The sequence below is a fragment of the Humulus lupulus genome, chromosome 4, assembly GCF_963169125.1.
Source record: "Humulus lupulus chromosome 4, drHumLupu1.1, whole genome shotgun sequence".
Classification (NCBI taxonomy): domain Eukaryota; kingdom Viridiplantae; phylum Streptophyta; class Magnoliopsida; order Rosales; family Cannabaceae; genus Humulus; species Humulus lupulus.
In genome coordinates this window covers 180,066,723-180,086,043 of record NC_084796.1, presented here as the reverse complement: position 1 = coordinate 180,086,043, position 19,321 = coordinate 180,066,723, and the positions used below count along the sequence as shown (strand labels likewise).

Here is a 19,321-nt window from a genome sequence, read left to right as displayed (position 1 = left end):
AATATCAAATATTAAAATATATATTTAAATTATAAATTAAATAACTATTTTTTTTTAATTAAATAAAATAAAACAAAAAAATTCTCCTCTATGCACAAAATGACTCGCAGTAAGAGAATTTTTTCAAAAAAAAAAATTTGATTGATCCATGTACATAATTAATGATCAAACAAAGTTTGATTAGTTGCACAAAAAATGCTTCACGTGTTTGACTTGGTCAACAATTGATTAATTGTCAATATGTGCATTGTTCCATGGCTCACTAAAAACAAATTGATCATATCAATTTGACTAAGGAACAGTATCATCTTTGATCTATTTGATGATTAATTCAAATGGATCATTATACCAAGGTTGGTATATGCATGAGTCAATGAGCAAAACAATTGATTTAGCTGAGAACACTCACGGCAATTTTCAACAAATAAAAAACAAAATTGATTAAATGCCCACTGATTGATATGGTGAACTCACGGTTCCTTTGGTGTAAGCCGTAACTTTTTTTTTTTATTCAATTACAATAATGATAAAAAAAAATCCAAAACAATATTTGGCGTGTGGAGCTCTCTTCTCTTTCCCCATGGGTCGGAAGAAAAAGAAGGTGCCGAAGCCGGCGGCGGTGGCCATTTCTACGGACTGCAGTCAGTTGAAACCAGATCTCCCTTCAATTCAAGAACATGTTATACTAGAGAACAGTGTTGAGGAATACCATGACCCGTGTGAAATGCTGGAAGTTGATTCGTATGCTGATCATCTTTTGCCAGTAGATACAGAGGGCATAGCTGGTCCGTCCAGAGCTGCGAATTGGGCCGAGGAGATGGAGAAAACAGATTACCAGATCTTAGCTAAAGACGTATGGAGAAAATTTAAAGCCAATCAGGTGAAAACTCCGGCTACTAGCTTGGACTTCATAGAGCCTATGAAGGTTGGGGATCAAATAATTGCTAAACTAGACATTGATGAAATTGAGGTTGAAGCTTCCTTTTGGCGCACATCGATTGTATGTGTAGTATTGGGTGCTAATACCCCCTTTAGAGTATTTGAAGGATTTGTGAAAAGAATCTGGGGTAACCTTGGTATTGACAGGATAGTGCGCATGAATTCTGGGTTTACCTTGGTGAGCTTTCGTGATGTTGCTACTAGGGATCTTGTCCTGGAAACTGGTGTTATTCACTTCGACAAGAAACCAGTTGTTCTCCGTCCCTGGACACCTGATATGGACACAGTGCAGATGGTGAAATCGGTTCCGGTTTGGGTTCGATTAAATGGCTTGGGGCTTCAATATTGGGGTCGTAAGAGTCTAAGTGCACTAGTTAGTACCTTAGGCAAACCCATAATGATTGATCAAGTTACTCGTGATAGATCGATGGTCAAATTTGCGAGAATTCTGGTTGACATGGAAATCTCTAAGACCCCTCCTAAGACTATCTCGTTTGTCAATGAAAGAGATCAACTAGTTGATCAATTGGTGGAATACGAATGGCTTCCTTCTAAATGCAAAACATGTGGCTGTTTGGGACATACTATGGTGAACTGTTCGAAGGATAAGGGATACATTTGGGTCAAAAAGTCCAATTCGGAAAATAAGAATTCAGAGATGACTGCTGGAAAGAACAATGTTGAGACTAATGTTGAAAATAAGCAGGCAACTATTTCTCAAGAAACCTCAAGTGAAACAGCTGTTGTGACTGTAACCTCTGCTACTTCTCAGGACGCCTTAAATTTGTGTGATACAGTTGCTGTTATAAACAAGTCAGTTAATGCTAATGAAGGTAAAGATGCAAAGCAAGTTACTACTAGTAACACAGGGGTGGAAAATAATACTGGAACGGGAGGCGAGTGGATAACACCAAGAAGGAGAGGAACCAAGTCCAAGACTGTCTAGCCTTCTAAAGTAGTTAATCGAAATGGATATGCAGCGCTTCAAGAGCCAGGGGTTGGGAATTTGGCTACCATTGCTACCTCTAGTCAATATGGAGAAGTGCAACATCCTTAGTTGGAATGTCCGGGGTATGAATAAAGGTAATAAACAAAGAGATATTCGAGACTTGTGTCGATTGAATAATATTGGTTTTGGGGCGCTCTTTGAGACCAAAGTCCACCATGAGAAAACAGCAGGAATAATCAGTAATAGTTTTCCCAATTAGGATTATTACTCGAGTAGTGTGTTATCTTACAGAATATTACTTATTTGGCAATCGAAGTTTGTTCAAGTTCAGATCCTTAGTGAAGATACTCAGTTTGTGCATTGTAAAATCAGAGTTTCCGGGCATATTACAGAGTTCTTTCTTACTGCTGTGTATGGCTCTAACTCTCTTTTGGACAGGAAAATTTTGTGGGATAAGCTTGCTGGGTTAGGATATCTGAATCTTCCTTGGATTGTTCTAGGTGATTTCAATGCTATGTTCAACTATCAAGACAGGAATGGAGGTAGACCCATAACTGCAAAGGAGATCAATGATGCTCAAAATTGGCTGTCTTTAGGCCAATTAGATGAATTTCGCTGTGCTGGTTCCTCTTTCACCTGGTCTAATAAGCATGAAATAGGGGACCGAATATACTATAAATTGGATAGGGTCTTTACTAATGAGAAATGGCTAGATCTCTTCCCTAACACAGAAGGAATTTGTAAATGGGATAGTATGTCAGATCATAGTTACTGTGTAATTAAGAACCAAGTTATAGGGAATATTGGTATTAAGCCTTTTAGGTTTTTTGACTGCTGGATGTTGCACAGTAAGTTTAAAGATGTTGTTCTTGACAGTTGGAACAAAGCTACCTCTAAAACAGGCCTTGCCGATATTATCCTGAAGTTGTACAGGGTGAAACATATGTTAAAGAAGTTCAACAAAAAGGAAGTGGGTGATATTCCTCTCAGCTATGAGGTAGCTAAGGAAAGCTTCAATTTGGCCCAAGGTGCCTCAGCTAATGACCCTCTCAATACTATGCACCAGTTAACTGAACAGACTAAGCTTCAAGAACTTATTCAAGCTAGGAAGAGGTATGTTAGTTTCCTCCAACAAACCAGTAAGATCACTTGGCTGCAATTTAATGATGAAAACTCCCATTACTTTCATGCAATCATGAAAAAAAGAAGGGCTGAGAATAGAATTACTTCATTTGTGGTTAATGAGGAGGTGATTGATGATTATGATAAGGTGGTAGAGCATTACTTTAACCATTTCAGGAACTTCATGGGGAAGAAGAGCTCGACCACTAGGAAGATTGATACTAAAAGCCTGAGTTTTGGTGAAAAACTTTCTGTTCCGCAGCAAGTCAATTTAATCAGGCCTTTCTCTAAGAATGATGTAAGAGAGTCTCTGTTTGGCAATCACTCCATTAAGAGCCCAGGTCCGGATGTGTTTGGTGCTGGTGAAAAAATTTCGTGATGGTGTTCTTCCTAGAGATCTTAATGAGACTGTTATCTCTCTCATTCCGAAGACTGGTTCCCCTAAAACAGCAGCTGATTATAGACCTATTGCGTGCTGCAATATGCTCTATAAATGCATTTCTAAAATGCTGTGTTCTCGCTTGTCTGAAGTTCTTCCATTCTTGATCCACAGTAATCAAGGGGCTTTCATCAAAAATCGTCTCCTGGCTCATAATATACTTATATTTCATGACTTGCTCAAGGGTTATACGAGGAAAAACATCTCAGCTAGATGTATCATGAAGATCGATCTCAGTAAAGCTTACGATATAGTTGATTGGCAGTTTGTGGCTGACTTGCTCAAGGGTCTTTGTTTTCCTTCGAGGTTCATACATTGGGTGTTGGTCTGTTTAAAGGGAACCTCTTATACATTGATGCTCAATGGTTGGCTTCATGGCACCTTTAGAGGGGAAAAGGGTCTTAGACAAGGAGATCCGGTTTCTCCTCTTTTGTTTGTTTTGATTATGGAGTATATGACTCGGCTTTTACTTCAGACTTCAAAACAAAAAGGTTTTGGTTTCCATCCCTTATGTAAGCATGTTAATCTTGTCAATCTCTGTTTTGCAGACGATTTAGTTATTTTTTGCAAGGGTAATGTGAAATCTATGAGTCTCATACAGGCTGCTATCGATAGCTTTTGTGCCACAACTGGCCTCTCAATCAACAACTCTAAGTCTCATATATACTTTGGAGGCTTGAAAGATGATTGTAAATCTCAGCTAGTGGAGATTACTCAAATGGAAGAAGGCTCTTTTCCGCTTAAGTATCTTGGAATTCACCTTAGACCAACTAAGTGGAGAGCTGCAGACTGTGGGGAAATCATTGAAAAAATTCAGCGGAACCTCCATTCCTGGGCTAGCAGAAATCTTTCTTTTGCAGGCCGAGCTCAACTCATTCATTCAGTCCTCCTTGGAATTAGGAATTTCTGGATGAACATCTTCATCCTTCCTCAGAAAGTTGTTGCTGTCATAGATAAAAGTTGCAGAGATTTTCTTTGGGGATTGAAAGGGAACCGAAGCAAACCTCACCTCACTTCTTGGGAGCAAGTCTGTCTTCCCAAAAAGTATGGAGGAGTTGGCTTCTTTGAGGGCTGGAAGTGGAATATTGTGTTGATGGCCAAGTATATTTGGCCTATATCGAGCAAAAAGGATTGCTTATGGGTCAAATGGATAGACTCGATCTACCTTAAAGGCCAAAGTTTCTGGTCTGTTCCCTTAATTAGTGACACTAGCTGGTACTTTCGGAAATTATTGAAGCTGAGGAATGTTATAGATTCTACTACTGTTAGCTCTTCGGGATTAAGAGGGAAATTCAAAGCAAAAACTTTTTATCTTTCTCTTATCACAGCTAGCGAGGTTCAATATGCATCTGCTATATGGCATCACTTATGCGTCCCGAAACACAGATTTATTTCCTGGCAAGCAATCAATGAACACCTCCTTACTTGAGATAAACTGGGGAAATTTTTGGATCTAGCCTCCTATCTATGCCCGGTCTGTGATAGTGTTACTGAGTCCCACCAGCACCTCTTTTTTGACTGCACCTTCACTAAGAAAATTCAGCAAGAAGTTAGCTCCTGGTCTGGTTTTAGGAGCTGGCCTCTGACCATTGAAGCCTGGAAGACTTGGAGCTCCAAAGTCTGTTCAGACCTGTTGTATCTGGTGTGGAATGCTATACTTTCAGCAGTATTTTACTCAGTTTGGTGTAACAGAAACAGGTGTGTTTTTTATTTGTGTTGTAACTCAGTGATGATAGTTAGTTCATCTATAAAATTAGCCATCAAAGCTAGAGTTAAGGGAATTAATTGTACCAATGCTAAGAAAAGAGAAAGAGATGTAATTAGCCATATAAATTCCCTGTAATTTTTCCTTCTGGCAGTTTGTTGTAGCTGTTAGATAGTGCTTGTAACGACCCAAATTCACTAATAAGGCTTAAGGGCCTTGATTAGTGTGCCTGGAGGGCATATTGGGATTTATGTGTGAGTTTAATGAGTAAAATGCATGGTTATGATTTAAAGCATGTTATATGACTATTTGACTATTTGAGATGCATGACTATGTGTATTAGTATGCATGTAGGCCCTGATTGTGTTAGAAGGGCATAATTGTAATTTTGGCCATTTTGGGCATAACTGTATTGATATGTGTTGATTGTTGAGACCACATTGTGATGTGGATGTATCTGTGATTTGTGACTCGAGACGATCCCAGAGAGAGCAGATTAGCGGAAAAGTCAAGGCGGGGATTTATACCCGGCTCGGGGCGAGCCTGGGGTATAAATAGGAATCTGATGAGTATATTGGGGTCTATTTTGATATCGAGGAATATTATTTGGTGATTTATCAGGTATTGGGAAGCAACGGGAAAATATTAGAGACACTTGAGGAATTAGCGGGAATTGGGTAAAATGACTAAAATTGCCCTACGTGGACAAAAAAGGTTTAGAATTAGTAGGGAGGGCATTTTGGTCAATTGGCTTCTTAGAGATAAGTTTATTGGGGCTTTATATACTTAGTGGGATTGATAGAGAGAGTTAGATGGCTGTGGAAAAGAAAGAAAAACGAAGAAAAAGAAAAAGAGAGAAAACAGAGGGGTTTCTCCAAAAGGGGCGGTTTGTGGATTCTAGCACCATTTCTCTTCAAATTTCTTGGAGCGAAGCTCAGTGGAGAGCTAGGATAGGCTGAGCATCAAGGATCCTAAGTTGGACTTGAAGATTTGGCAAGGGATTAGCAAGAACACATCAACTGTTGAGGTAAGTTTTTAGAGTTTTCAGTTTTGGGTTTGGCTGGTTTAAGCTGTGTAATTAAGCTGAATGATGGGAACTTTAGGGGAATTTCTGGGCAACCTTTGAGGAAGAGAAAGCTAAGGAGGTCTAGCAATTGAATCAAGGTCGAAATTGCATCAACGGTATGAATTCTAAGCCTTTAAATTTGATGTTTGACTGAATTTCTGGGTTTAGGGTTAATCATGGTAAATTTTGAGATTTGGGATGAATGTGCTTGGATTTTGAGGATTTGGGATGCTTGGGATGAGTGGAGAGTGTTTATAAGCTTGATTTTGAGTTTGGTAAAGATTTGGGGAAGTTTGGGTTGAGATTGGCTCAAAGAAATCGCAGAAAAAGAATTTGGGAGTTGCCTGCCTGCAACTAGCGCTACAGCACTAGTCTTTGGGCGCTGTAGCGCTAGGCCCTGTTTCTGGGTGGTGCGGTTCTGCTTGTAGCACTATAGCGCCCTCTTTTGAGCGCTGTAGCGCTACCCTGTTCCCAGAAAGGGGGTTTTGGGTTATTTTTAAGGGATTTTGACCTAGGGTTCGGGGTTCGATTCCACCATCTTGTTTTGTGGATCTAGGACTTCCCAGGGGCTCGGGATTGGTCCCAAGGCTAGGTTTTCGGACTTGAGGTTCGGTGATGACTTTGACCTATGGCTGTCTTTAGCTGTGCGCTAAGGCTCGAGTGGGATCGTGCTTAAGGAGTAAAGTGATGAAAGCTATCAAATTGACAGGTAAGAAAACTATAGCACCCGTAGGATAGGGCATGGGCCCATAGTGTGATTGCAGGGCACGACCCTATATTGCATTACATGTTAGGGTGCAGACTTAATTGAATTGATATCAGGGCACGGCCCTATATTGCATTACATGTTAGGGTGCAGACTTAATTGAATTGATATATGTTTGAATGTTATTTGAGTTATGCTATTTGTGATTATAGTAAGAATGAATGGCAAAGGAGCCGGGAACGGCAAAAGAGCCGAAACGGCAAGGAGCCGAGAACGACAAGGGAGCCGAGAACGGCGAAAGGCCGAGAACGGCAGTGTTGCAAAAAGTAACACTTAGCACGTGAAGTGCTTGTAGAGAGGGTGGGACCCCAATGGATATAGGGGATATCCTTACGGTGAGGACCGAGACCCCAGGCTTAGGTAATGCCTCTGGGACGGCATGGCCGTGTTTGTTTAGTTCGATGGAATACTCATTTATCTGTGGATAATCTGATATGTTAACTATATAATCTGCATATGTTATATACTGTATGAGTTTTCTTGCTGGGATTCGGCTCACGGGTGCTCTGTGTTGCAGGTAAGGGCAAAGATTGAGTCAACCAGCCATGAGTACGGAGAGCGTGAAGCGACGCGTACATGTTTGGCCTGCCCGACTGCTTTGGTTGGGGGTTTATTTGAGAAATGGCTGTAATAATCTTTGATTTTAATAATTAATTGACTGTAAACTTATTTTAAGTTGTAAATAGTTTTCAGTCCTTATTTTGGGATCCCAAATGTTAAATACTAGAAGTTTTCAATGAAACAACACATTTTTAAAGATTACAGCCTTAACTTTTGCTTAGTCACACTTTTGTTTTAAAAACCTCGGTTAGCGAGTTCATTGCACATTTTTTGTTTTAAAACTCACTTAGTAACGGCTCTAAGGAAGTAGGGCGTTACAGTGCTGGCATTGTATTTGTTTTGTGATTGTTGAATATAAAGCTCTTCTTTTCCTCAAAAAAAAAAAAAAATCCAAAACAATTTTGGTTATCTTCAATCTTATTGATTAACATTTCAATTTAAGAACATAACTCAAATTCTAAAAATTATAAATTTCAAGAATTACATAAAACATATACCCAACAAAATAATATTGGTGTACATTGAATCTAACTCAAAAATTAATAACAAACAAAGAGAATCATACAGATAACGATCAATCTCATTCATTACATCCATAAAACATATTCAAAATATAATAGAAATAAGAACAACCCTTAATCTCACTCATAAAACATGCGTTTTACGTGTTCATACGGTCAAAATAAACACAGATCAGATTCATGACACATGAAGTCAACCATGGCTCTGGGACCAATTGTTGGTTTTTGATCATGTGATTGACAGTGCAGTGGAAGTATGGGAAAATATTCCATTGCGATAATAACAATTATCAAGGCATAAGAACGCATCACTCTAGGAATCATAACTAGAATGGGATGTAATGCCAATGTTTCCCTAAATATTTACATGATGACGTGACATATTAAAAAGGCAAATGAATAGCACGTGAGTGACTATTAATGAAGGATTGGTCGACCGATGACCAGAGTATCAGAATAAATTGAGTTGCTCGATAGACGCAAGGAATATGTTGAGCAATAGGAAGAGAAGGTGACATAAGCATTCGACCAAAGCTGCTCATGGGACCGAGACAAACGCTCAAATGCGGTTATAAGTTTGATATTGCAAAGATATTTATCAATTTAAATGTAAATATCATTATTTTGTTATGCTAAGTATAGCCCATAGGCCTATATGTACATCCATGAGCCAATAAATAAGATTAATAGGATTCATTTATTTTAGGTGCAATATTTTGTATTCAGAGAGAAATAGTGATTATATACATAGTACTTGTGTCTATCTTCGAGACATGTGAAACTCAGTGCACCCTTGTTCAATTATCGTAGGTTTTGGGGTTTTACATCAATAAAAACACTAAGTGGACGTAGGTTATTACCAATCTCTGGGGTCGAACCACTATAAAATCCTAGTGTCATTTACATTCTTGCATTAAGTTGTCTAATTCTTATTGTTTTTGTGACTCTGTGTTGTTGACCAAATCGCGGGACAACATTTTGGTGCTTTCATTGAGAGCTGAACTGAAGGATATCAAGGAAACAATGGCTAAGAACCCAAGGAGGATGGGTCAAGCTGGACAAGCATTGAAGAATGTACCAAATCCACCTCCTCCACCTAGCGTAGCAAAGGATGCGCCAAAGGTGGAATTAAAAGAGGAGGAAATGGACGCTAGAGCCCTGAGGACAGCATTTGAAGTGTTGCAAGACGAGTTAGCCACCCTAAAGGCTAACCAAGAGAACGTGGCTGAAATGATGGTGATGCAACTGATGGAGCTTAACCAACAATGTCAAGAATTGAACGAAAGCCAGGCGGACATGGATCATCGACAAAGACATGCGACAATGGCTTTAGAGGCAGCCATTTAGTTGGCTTGTGGACAACCACCTACACCGAACTCTTAGCCTGACCTGCTGTCAAATCCTCATTCTCCTCAAAACCCCCAATCAGAGCACCACCAATGTCCTCCAAATCCACAAGACCCAAGGAGCCCACAGTGGCCGGAACAACATCCAGTTGCTCAGCAAGAAAGGCAGCCTCAAAACCCTGATAGAAATAGCGAGTAGCATCAACCCTCTCATGTTGGTCGAGGAAATATGCAGCATCATAGAAAAAATAGGGATGAACATCATCCCAGAAGCCTTAGACATCAAGCAATAGACGAACAAAACCTTCCTGGCAGGGGAAAGTGTTCCTCAGGAAGCAGGAAGCAGACAGACTTAAGCTCTGCGGTCTGGATCCCCCACGACAGAGCAATGTTGAAGGACCAAACGACCAGCGCAGGCCTCCTCCTATTTACCGAGACGGACTAGGGAGAATAGAGGGGAATAGTGCATACAGTAGGTCGCAAACGCACAGGACGCAATACAGAGGCGGTCATAATTACAACGAGGGGGACTCCAGTTATAATAGGAGAAACGCTGGTCGACAACAGGAGGAAAGGAACAGGCAGCAATTATGCCCTCCCAGCACACTAATCAAAGCCCTTAAGCCATATTAGTGATTTTTGGTCGTTACAACTATCCCCTCCTACTGAGAATTTTGTCCTCAAAATTTACCTTAATAGCTTAGGATACGGATTCCGCATCACCGTCTCGTGCTCCAAGGTCGCTTCCTCGACCTTGCTATTCCTCCAAAATACTTTAACTAATGGAATCATCTTATTCCGTAAAACTTTATCCTTCCAATCTAAAATTTGAACCGGTCGCTCCTCGTAGGACAAGTCTGCCTGTAACTCTAAGTCCTCATACTTCAGCATATGCATCGTATCTAAGACATACTTCCACAACATAGAGACATGAAATACATCATGAACTCCCGACAACGATGGTGGCAAGGCCAAAAGCCACATGTCCAATCCTTTCTAGAATATCAAAAGGTCCAACAAACTGAGGGCTCAGCATGCCCTTTACTCCAAATATCCTCACCCCTCTCAGTGGTGAAATTCGCAGAATCACGTGGTCCTTAACCTAGAACTCCATGTCCCTACGCTTGGGATCAGCGTAGCTTTTCTGTCTTTTCTGTGAAGCAAGCATCCTAGCTCGGATCTTCTCAATAGCTTCACTTGTCTTCTGAACCATGTGTGGCCCCAAATACTTTCTCTCACCCATCTCATCCCAATGGATGGGTGACCTACACTACCTTCCATATAGCATCTCACAAGGAGCCACTCCAATCGTGGACTGATAACTATTTTTATACGAAAATTCAATCAACGGGGGATACTTACTCCATTATCCCTCGAAGTCGATCACACATGCCCTAAGCATATCCTCTAACACCTAAATCTTCCTCTCAGACTATCCATCAGTCTGAGGATGAAACCCTGTGCTAAACTTCAACTGAGTCCCCATGGCTCTCTGTAGAGCTCCCCAGAACTTAGAGGTAAAGATAGGGCCTCGATCAGATACAATAGACTTAAGAACCCCATGGAGATGAACTATCTCCCTCACATACAACTCTGCATACTGTTCCACTGTGTAAGTCGACTTCACTAGCAAAAAATGAGCTGACTTGGTGTATCTGTCAACTATTACCCACACCGAGTCATAAAGTCCTACTGTCCTGGGTAGACCTCCCACAAAATCCATTGTAATGTCCTCCCACTTCCACTCGGGAATACCCAAAGGCTGAAGCAACCCTACTGGTCGCTGATGCTCAGCTTTCACCTGTTGACATGTCAAACACCTGGCCACATACTCCACCACATCCTTCTTCATCCCGGGCCACCAATATAATGTCTGTAAGTCCTGATACATCTTCGTGGTACCCAGATGAAGCGAGTACGGCATAGTATGAGACTCATCTAGTATCTCTCGTCTGATCCCTTCATCTGCTGGAACACAAATCCGTCCCTGATATCGAAGCATACCAGTCTCAAAAACAGAATAATTCTTAGCTATCCCTGTTAAGACATTCTGTTGAACTTCTTGTAACTGTGCATCTACCAAATGACCCTCCTTGATCCACTCTAGCAGGGTCGACTGCAAGGTAACATTGGCCAACCGGCCCACCACCAGCTCTATCCTTACCCTAGCCATCTCATCTGACAACTCCCTAGAGATCTTAACAGAACTAAAAAACTGCCCCGAGCCCCTCCAGCTCAATGCATCTGCCACAACATTGGCTTTCCCTGGGTGGTAAAGAATGTCACAATCATAATCCTTGACCAACTCTAGCCAACGTCTCTGCCTCATGTTCAGATCATTCTGGGTGAAGAAATACTTGAAACTCTTATGATTAGTGTATATCTTGCACTTCTTCCCATACAGGTAGTGTCGCCACACCTTCAGTGCAAATACCACTGCTACTAGCTCCAAATCATGGGTAAGGTACCGTTGTTAATACTCCTTCAGCTATTGTGACGCATAAGCTATAACCTTCTCATTCTGCATCAACACATAGCCCAAACCCATCCTTGATGCATCACAGAATACCACAAACTTTCCTTCTTCTGAAGGAAGACTCAGTACAGGTGCAGTAACAAGTCGTTGCTTCAATTCTTGGAAACTGTGCTCACACTTCTCTGACCAAACAAACTTCTGATTCTTTCATGTCAACTCTGTCATCGGTGATGCAATCTTCGAGAATCCCTCTACAAACTGCCTGTAATAGCCTGACAACCTGAGGAAACTCCACACCTCTGAGGCATTCCTTGGCCTCGGCCAATCTCTCACCGCCTCCACCTTGGACAGATCCACCTTAATCCCCTCTGCGCTAACTATATGCCCAAGAAAAGTCACCTTTGGCAACCAAAACTCACACTTCTTAAACTTGGCATATAATCGATGCTCCCTTAACCGCTGTAAGACCTGTCGAAGATGTCGCTCGTGCTCTGCCTCTAAACTGGAGTATACTAAGATGTCGTCGATGAAGACAATGACGAACTGATCCAAGATGTCGGGGCGTTGGTCAAACCAAAAGATATGACCAAGAACTCATAGTGCTTGTACCGCGTTCGGAAGGCCGTCTTTGGTATGTCCTCATCCTTGATCCTCAGCTGGTGATAACGAGATCAAAGATCAATCTTTAAGAACACCGTCTTTCCCTACAGCTGATCGAACAAGTCATCAATCCTTGGTAGAGGGTACTTATTCTTAATGGTCAATTTGTTCAATTCCCTGTAGTCTATACACATCCTCAGGGTCCCGTCCTTCTTCTTAACAAACAAAATTGGATCGCCCCATGGAGAGTAGCTAGGCCTGATGAATCCCAAATCCAGAAGTTCCTGTAGCTGTATCTTTAACTCCTTCAACTCTACTGGTGCCATCCTTTATGGTGCCCTTGATACTAGTTCTATCCCTGGTGCTAATTCAATAACAAACTAAATTTCCCTGTGTGGCGGCAACCCTGGTAGCTCCTCAGGAAACACATCCAAAAACTCACAAACCACCTTGGTCTCTCTCGGCCCCACTGGCGAAACCCTGGTAGTGTCCACCACACTAGCCAGAAAACCTATACATCCACCTTGTAACAAGTCTCTGGCTCTCATGCTGATATCATGGGTACGCGGGGTCCACATACTGCACCCACGAAGACAAAAGGATCCTCGCCCTCAGGCTCAGAAGTCACCATCTTTTTCCTGTAGTCAATAGTAGCCCCATACATGACCAATCAATCCATCCCTAAGATCATGTCAAAATCCTCCATGTCTAACTTAATCAGATCTATCGAAAGCTCCCTACTATCAACCATCACTGGCAGTGCCCTAATCCACCTCCTAGAAACTACCAGTTCCCCTGTAGGCAATAAAGTCCCAAACCCCGCAGTCCGATACTCACTAGGTCTACACAATCTATCAATCACTTTACTAGAAACAAATAAATGTGTAGCACCAGAGTCAATCAATACAGTAAAAGGAGAGCCAGCACTAGAAAGCTGACCTGTCACTACCGAGGGACTAGCCTCGGCCTCTGCCTGTGTCAAGGTGAATACTCGAACTGGAGTCACGCTATCCACCTTTCATGCTTCCCCTTTCTTCACTGTTGGGCAGTCCTTCTTGAGGTGCCCCACCATTCCACACACATAGCAAGCCTTGGCCCGACATTTGCCCTGATGGCATCTTCTACTCCTCGGGCACTCTAGATAGGTCTGCCACGCCTCACCGCCGCCCTGACGGCCACCCTGACTACCCCCACCCCTCCTATCAAGACCAATAGCGGTCAAAGTGACAGGAGTCTTTCTTTTCACATCACTGGGGCCTCCACCCCTACCTAACCCTGAATAAGGAGGCACCACTCTGCGACCCTTGCGCCTCGCTGCACTTTCCTTCCAAATCTTGTTCTCCGCTTCCTCCACGGTACGAGCCTTCTCAACGGCCTGGGCATAAGTTGTTCCCCCAGGTACTGTTGTGATCCTAACATCCCGGGCTATCATAGCATTAAGCCCTCGAATAAAGCTGTCTTGCCTGGCTGCATCTGTATGCGCAAGGTCTGGTGCAAACTTCGCAAGTCTATCAAACTGTAGGGCATACTCAGTAACTGTCACGTTGCCCTGCACTAAACCCACAAACTCATTAACTTTTGCTGCCCTAATGACAAAATTGTAGTATTTCTGACTGAACAAATCTTTAAATCCTTCCCCACTTAAAGCAGTTACATCCCTGGTCTGTGATGCCATTTCCCATCAGATGCGGGCATCCTCTCTCAACATATATGTGGCACAAGCCACTCTGTCATATCCCTCTATCCTCATAAAGTCCATAATAGTAGTAATCATAGTCAGCCACTGCTCGGCTTCAGTGGGTCAGGTCCTCCCTCAAAAGTTGGGGGATGCTGCTTTCGGAACTGCTCATACAATGGCTCCCATCTATTCCCAACCTCTCCTGCACTACAACTGGTACCACTGCAGGTGGTACAATAGGGGCAGCACTCCCTGATGGAGCCTGCTATCGCAGAATATGGATCTGCTCATCCTGGCTCTGTAGCCGTGCTTGCATATCTGCCATAAGTTGCTGCCAGTTCTTAGGGACTGGCGGAGGAACCTGGCCCTGGTCATCACCTCCGGTCCCAAACCTAGTGTCGACTAGTCACGTAGATTTTCTTGGACGCATAGTTATCCAAGTCAATTTGCAATCAACGACTCAACAATCAGACCATGATGACAGGGTAAAAGCTTCTCCAAAATCTACCAAAGAACATAACCAATCACAAACAATCAAGATATAGGCATTTATCCACATCCACCGGCATTGCTAATAAGCATGCCCAAACATCACCACACAACAAAATAGATACAGCCATCCATCCGTACACCATATGCAGTTAATCATTTAAATATTCATTCACATGCACATCAATGCTAATAAGCATGCCTCAATATTATCACACAGTAGTCAAGGGCCAAGCCCTATCAGTATCTCATGCTTCCTATAAATCCAGCAGATAACAACAATCATAATTCTTTCCACGCATACAAGCATATAAGCACATATACACATTACCAAACCCTGAATCGAGCTTGTCTCTAGCAACAAATGTACATGTCCAGCCGATCTTCAGGAACCCTTAAACCTAGGACACTCTGATACTAAGTTGTAACGCCCTGGATAGCCAAGACCGCTACACTGTGTATTTATGAAGGTGCAGGACTTGCTAATCAAGTCTTTTAATTAAAAACATGTCACTGAAACAATTAATGTGCTAGGGTTAAAAGATTTTGGTCTCAAAAGATACACTTCTTATAACTAAACATTTTTACACATGGGATCCCGAAAGGAACAGCGTTTAAAAGTTATTTTACAAAATTTCCAAAATACAAATAACCACTAGCCACTATAAGGGCAAAACACACGTTTATGGTAATCCTGTTCCTGTCTCCCCCTCAATCGTGGTGGCTTGACCTTGCCTTTACCTGCACCACGAAGCACCCGTGAGCCAAGGCCCGACAAGAAAACATAACATTATATAACAAACAGTGATAATAATTGAATACCCCTTTAAGAATGATCATACACTTAACATACCACATTAAACACATAGTATGTAGATACAACCAAAGATTCAACCAATCAAGACTCAGCTATTCAGCATGACAAATCCCCCAATCAATGATAACAATCAAATCACATGATAATCAAGGTTGACACCTTAGGTCGCACTCTCTCTTTACCCCACTGACTCCGGCCCGCTTAAACCGAGCTCAGTGCATAATAAGTTGTCCCCAGCTACCAGTGGCCGAGCCGCGCCCTGTGCGCTAATGTAAACTCCGGCACTCTCAGGCCGTTTTTTTATTATTTAAATGGCATAATACCATCCTCTATAAACACATACAAAATAGGGAACCCTTAGTCCCATTATAAATCCACAACCGGGTGCAGTTTTCTTACCTCTAGTTTAAAAGTGTACTAGTTACGCGAGATGCTTCTTGAGCAAGATTCGTTTCCCGAACTCCTAGCTTATACCTAGTCACAACCAAGATAAGGGATACCATTAATAATTGTAAAAGGGCTTCTAGACAAGGTTCTAGTCTCCAAAACTTCGAATTCCACCAAACACGGTAGTAGAATCGATCCCAAGCACCCTAGGTTAAATTCCCATGCTTAAAATCCTGAAATCCCAAATTTCCTTAAGGGTTGCGGCTCAAGCTTCCTATGCCATGGCATGGCCCCAAACAGAGGCCCATCACCCAGAACTAGACACGGGTTGCGGCCCTACCAGCCCCATGCCGCGGCCCGCCCTCCTTCCTCAGCATTCATCAGCCTCAGAGGGTTGCCGCTCTCCAAGAACTATGCCGCGGCCGAACCCCTTAGAACCCAGAAAATCTACCATTTTTAACTCTCAAACCTCACTCAAAACCATCCAAAGCTATCTCAATTCCATAACTCAATTATCACAAAACTTCTAACATGATTCCAGCAACACAACCCAGTAAAAAGTTAGCCTAGAAACTCACCAAAATCCCACTTTAATCTCTGAAACTCAAAAGCTTAAAAACATCAAAACCTGTCACAAAAACACTAAGATTTAGCCATTAAACCATAAATTCAAGCTTACCTTCTTTGATGAACCAACTCTCTAAAAGATTTCTGAGCTAACTCCTAGGTTCCAAACTTCAATTCTCTCCTTCAATGTCAAAATCCATAAACACCTCAAAACCAAGCCATAAACACAGAATTCAATCACCATGCATAAAGCTTATGTCTTACCTTAATTCTTGATTGAATCCTCAGCTAATCCTTGAGCTAATCTCCTAAATCATAGCTCCAATTCTCTGAATTCCAGCTTAATTCCCTTGGTTGTCTCTAGTTTCCTTGATAGAGAAAGGGAGAGAGAGAGAGAAGGGTCGGTTTAGCCTTTTTGTTCTACCATTTTCTAAAGTTTCCTTAGTCTATCTTTAAGCAATTAAGTTAATCCCGAGGCTTAGGGTGCCGAAAACGTCCCCGAGGGTAAAATGGTAAAATTCCCCAGTATTCCCTCCTAAGCTTCCTAACCTCAAATATATCTCCTATTATTTATTTCCATAACCCGATAACCTAAATAACCATTCAATACATGAAATACCCCTTGAATTGCCCAAAGTCAAGTATTAAGCCCCGCTGTTACTTCCCGCTAATTAGCTCCCTAGGATCACCTCAAATCACATGTTGCATATTTACCCACATAATAATGTGGTCCTCACAATTATAATAAACAATCACATTTACATTCATATAACGATACAAGCATGCTTATCATATAATCACGCATTAAATTAATAAATTCACACATAAACCAATTATGCCCTCTCGACACACTAATCAAGGCCTTTAAGCCTTATTAGTGATTTTGGGTCGTTACAAGCTCCTTGAAACTTTTTTCTATATGCGTCATGTTGGCCAAGGCTGCAGCCCTTATCTCCATTTTTGGAGTGGGTTCTGGTCGGTACCATGGACCTAGACACAATACAAACCAACTAAGGACATAGAAAAAAATCAAAAAGCGACCAAGAGAATATCGAACAGAGGCTAAAGAGTTTGCCTCCTTGAGTGAAAGCCATGTTATCCACGACCAGATCAGTTATGAGGAAATACTTTTGAAAGTACTTCCCCACATTGGATTTGTAAGTTATATCACTCAAGAATGTGGAACTAAATTCCTGGTGATAAAAATCGAAGAACCCCGTGTTTTTTTGGTTGGGGTTGGAATTGAGATCAAACAAAATATTAATCTCGTGAGGGGTGGGCACATGCCACTTTTTATGGTTATACAAAATATAGAGTGTTGAAAGTACTCTATATCCATTGGGGGTTATTTGAAATGGGGTGACCTCAAAATAATTTGCTACCCCTTAGAAAAATTCATGCAATGGAAAAATTGCCCCCGCTTCTATGTGGTACCTCGACCCGGCACTAAAGGCACCCCCAGGCACATTTTCCCTCTGGTCGGGTGTAGGCTTATATATAATTATCCCAAAAACCCTATACTTCTTGGGATACTTTGCCACCATCCTGGTCGATATGACGCTTGGAGGGGCAATGTGCAAGGGTACATCTGCTCATGGACCCTCATGTAGACAGGCCTTAGGTTGGATATTTGGCGGTGCAACCCTTATAGGTTAAGGGTGGCTCGAAGGACCCTCAGTGTTTGCTATTTGCTGGCTCGTAGGTGAGTCAATGGTTTTCCTTTTTCTCTGGGTAGTTTTCTTGACACAGCCCATATTTTCTTTTTTCTTTGGTGCTTTTCGAGGAAAATTGGTCGTAGGAATTGGGGGTGGTACTGAAAGCTCTGGTATGGGCAGAGAAGGTTGTTTCTGATCTTCGAACAACAAAGCAAGGAGATCACTCTCACCCCTAGGGATCGTGCATGAATATCTAAGATAAGGGGAAGTGAGAATCTATGACCAATAGAAAAAAAGGAAAGAAAGGAAAGGATAACACTGCTTGTGGATAAAAGTTAAGCTTTTATCCGATCAGCAGCATCCTCGTAAATACACAAAAAAAACCTGTGAGCAGGTTGGAAAAAAAATCAAAAAGTTAATTTGAAAAAAACTTTTCAACTTCATAAACGGGCGGGAAAAACTCAGTTTTTCTGAAATACCCAAAATCAAATTTTCACTTCGATTTTGGACTCAAAATCAATGTAAATAAACCCCAATACTCTCCATAAACATTGTTATATGCAATAAATTACCTAAAATACCTACTTTAACATAGTGTTTCTATTAGTTTTTTTCGCCTAAATCCGATTTACCCAAAAACTCATCAAGAACAGTGCAAAACCAATTACGAAAACAAACAAATCACAGCCAAAACGTAGGAAAATTGCTACAAATTTAGTAGGAGGGGTTCGAACTCTTACTGGAAGAGAAGTGGTGGAAGAAAATTTCTTGGAGTTGCTAGAAGACGCTTTAGATCGCACTAAAACATCTGAAGTTCTTGGAGGTTTTTTTTAGTGTTTTTTGAAGAGAGAGTATGATCTGTGAAAGTGAAATAAAGGAACAAGAGGGGTATTTATATTGGTCAGGGGTATCTGACGTGTAATGATTAAAATTTAGGGTTTTGGCATGGAAAATTGAAATAATCGTCAAATCGTGCCAGGGGAACCGAAAAGGTCACGATAACTTACATTTTCGAGAAAGTAAGTAGAGTCGAGTGTGACGAGTCAGCAGGATTGCTGATCGAGTAAGTTTATTAAATGCTAATCGCATTAAAATAAACTTGGGGGCATATTTTTCCCTAAATATTTGCATGATGACATGGCATATTAAAAACGCGAAGGAACAGCATGTGATTGACTATTAATAAAGGACTGGTCAACCAACGACCAGAGTATCAGAAGAAATTTAGCTGCTCGATA

The 19,321-nt window shown here is 41.5% G+C and overlaps 1 protein-coding gene across 1 annotated transcript; it reads left to right on the top strand.

Moving 5' to 3' along the window:
• The first annotated feature begins 580 nt into the window (after positions 1–580).
• LOC133832711 (uncharacterized) lies at positions 581–1,885 on the top strand. Its single transcript, XM_062263020.1, has one exon. The coding sequence runs from the start codon at positions 581–583 to the stop codon at positions 1,883–1,885; it is 1,305 nt and encodes a 434-aa protein (XP_062119004.1).
• The last annotated feature ends 17,436 nt before the right edge of the window (positions 1,886–19,321 follow it).